Below are 1,567 nucleotides of genomic sequence, written 5' to 3'. Positions count from 1 at the left end.
GCAGCAGCAGCAGCAGCAGCAGCAGCAGCAGCAGCAGCGGCAGCAGCAGCAGCAGCAGCAGTAAAGGGGAGAGAAGAGATAACTAACCCTCTTCATTGCTGTGGCCTCTTGCAGCTCCAGCAGTGTCTGCAGCTGCTGCTTCCGCTGCTGCAGCTTCTTCTGAGGCACAGAGAGACAGAGACAACACACACACACGATAGCTGCAGCACAGAAAAAAGGAGACAGAAACAGCAAATAGAGATAGGGACAGAGAGAGGAGACAGAGAGAGGAGACAGACAGAGGAGGAGACAGAGAGAGGAGACAGATAAAGGAGACAGAGAAAGGAGACAGAGACAGAGACAGGGACAAAGAAAGGAGACAGAAAGGAGACAGAGACAACAGAGAGAGACAGAGAGAGGAGACAGAGACAGAGACAGAGACAGGAGACAGAAAGGAGACAGAAAGGAGACAGAAAGGAGACAGTGTAGGTTTACTTCTAGGTTTTTGTTTTTTGTCTCTTCTTCTTTTTTCGCTGTTTTATGTTGGCTCAGTCTCCTTTCTGTTTTCTCTATTGTCTCCTGCATCTGCTGCTGCTGCTGCTGCAGCTGCTGCACCTGCTGCTGCAGCTCCTCCACAAGTTGCTGTTGCTGCTGCTGCTGCTGCTGCTGCTGCTGCCTTGTCTCCTCTGCCTCTGCTTGGAGGGACTGTACGAGCTGCTGCTGCTGCTGCAGCTGCTGCAGCAACGCCTCCTTTGCTGCTTCTCTTTCTGCTGTCTCCTTGCGGTGTCTCTCCACTGTCTGCTGTGCATACACCCCAGCCTGTGCTTCTCTCGCCTGAAGAGACAGCAGCAGGGCCTCAAGCTGCTGCACGCGTTCGCTGCTTGCTGCTGCTGCTGCTGCTGCTGCTGCTGCNTGCTGCTGCTGCTGCTGCTGCTGCTGCTGCGCTGTTTGCTGCTGCTGTGTCTTCTCGCGCCTGCTGCAGCTCAGCCTGCAGAGAGTTGACAGCTGTCTCCTGTCTCTGTCTCTCCTCTTTCTCCTGCTGCTGCTGCTGCTGCTGCTGCAGCTGCTGCTGCAGCTGCTGCTTCGCCTGCTGCAGCTGCTGGAGTGTCTCCGCAGATTGTCTCTTCTCTGCAGCAAGCTGCTGCTGCAGCTCCTCTAACTGAAGGTCGTGCTGCTGCTGTTGAAGCGCTGCTTGCTGCTGCAGCCTCATCATCTCTTCTTTCTGCTGCTGCTGCTGCTGCTGCTGCTGCGACTGCCGCTGCTGCTCCTGCTGCTGACTCTCTTCCTGCTGCTGCTGCTGCTCCTCCACCTGCTGCCGCAGCTGCTGGGTCTGGTGTTCGAGTTGCTGCAGCAGCAGCTGTTTCTGTTGCATCTGCTGCAGCAGTTCCTCTTTTTGCTGTTCCAGCTGCTGCTGCTGCTGCTGCTGCTGCTGCAGTTGGGCTGTCTGTGTGTCGAGTTGCTGCTGCAGCAAGCCTTGAGCAGCAGCAGCAGCATCAGCTGCTGCAGACAAATCCTCTATTGTCTTTTCTTTATTTTTTATTTCTGTCTCTAATCTTTTTATCTCTTCAGACTGAGCTGCTGCTGCTGC

General features: G+C 55.0%; 1 protein-coding gene across 1 annotated transcript; it reads right to left on the bottom strand.

The window, feature by feature from the left end:
- Positions 1 to 835: 835 nt before the first annotated feature.
- On the bottom strand, positions 836 to 1,351 carry EMH_0096810 (uncharacterized protein; the record flags this gene model as incomplete). Its single annotated transcript, XM_038023254.1, is given in 2 exon segments — positions 836 to 891; positions 895 to 1,351. Coding segments are annotated over 2 exon segments (513 nt in total).
- Between the last annotated feature and the right edge of the window lie 216 nt (positions 1,352 to 1,567).

Source organism: Eimeria mitis, genomic scaffold (genome assembly GCF_000499745.2).
Source record: "Eimeria mitis Houghton genomic scaffold, Emh_scaff9259, whole genome shotgun sequence".
NCBI lineage: Eukaryota > Apicomplexa > Conoidasida > Eucoccidiorida > Eimeriidae > Eimeria > Eimeria mitis.
This window is presented reverse-complemented; position numbering and strand designations above follow the sequence as displayed.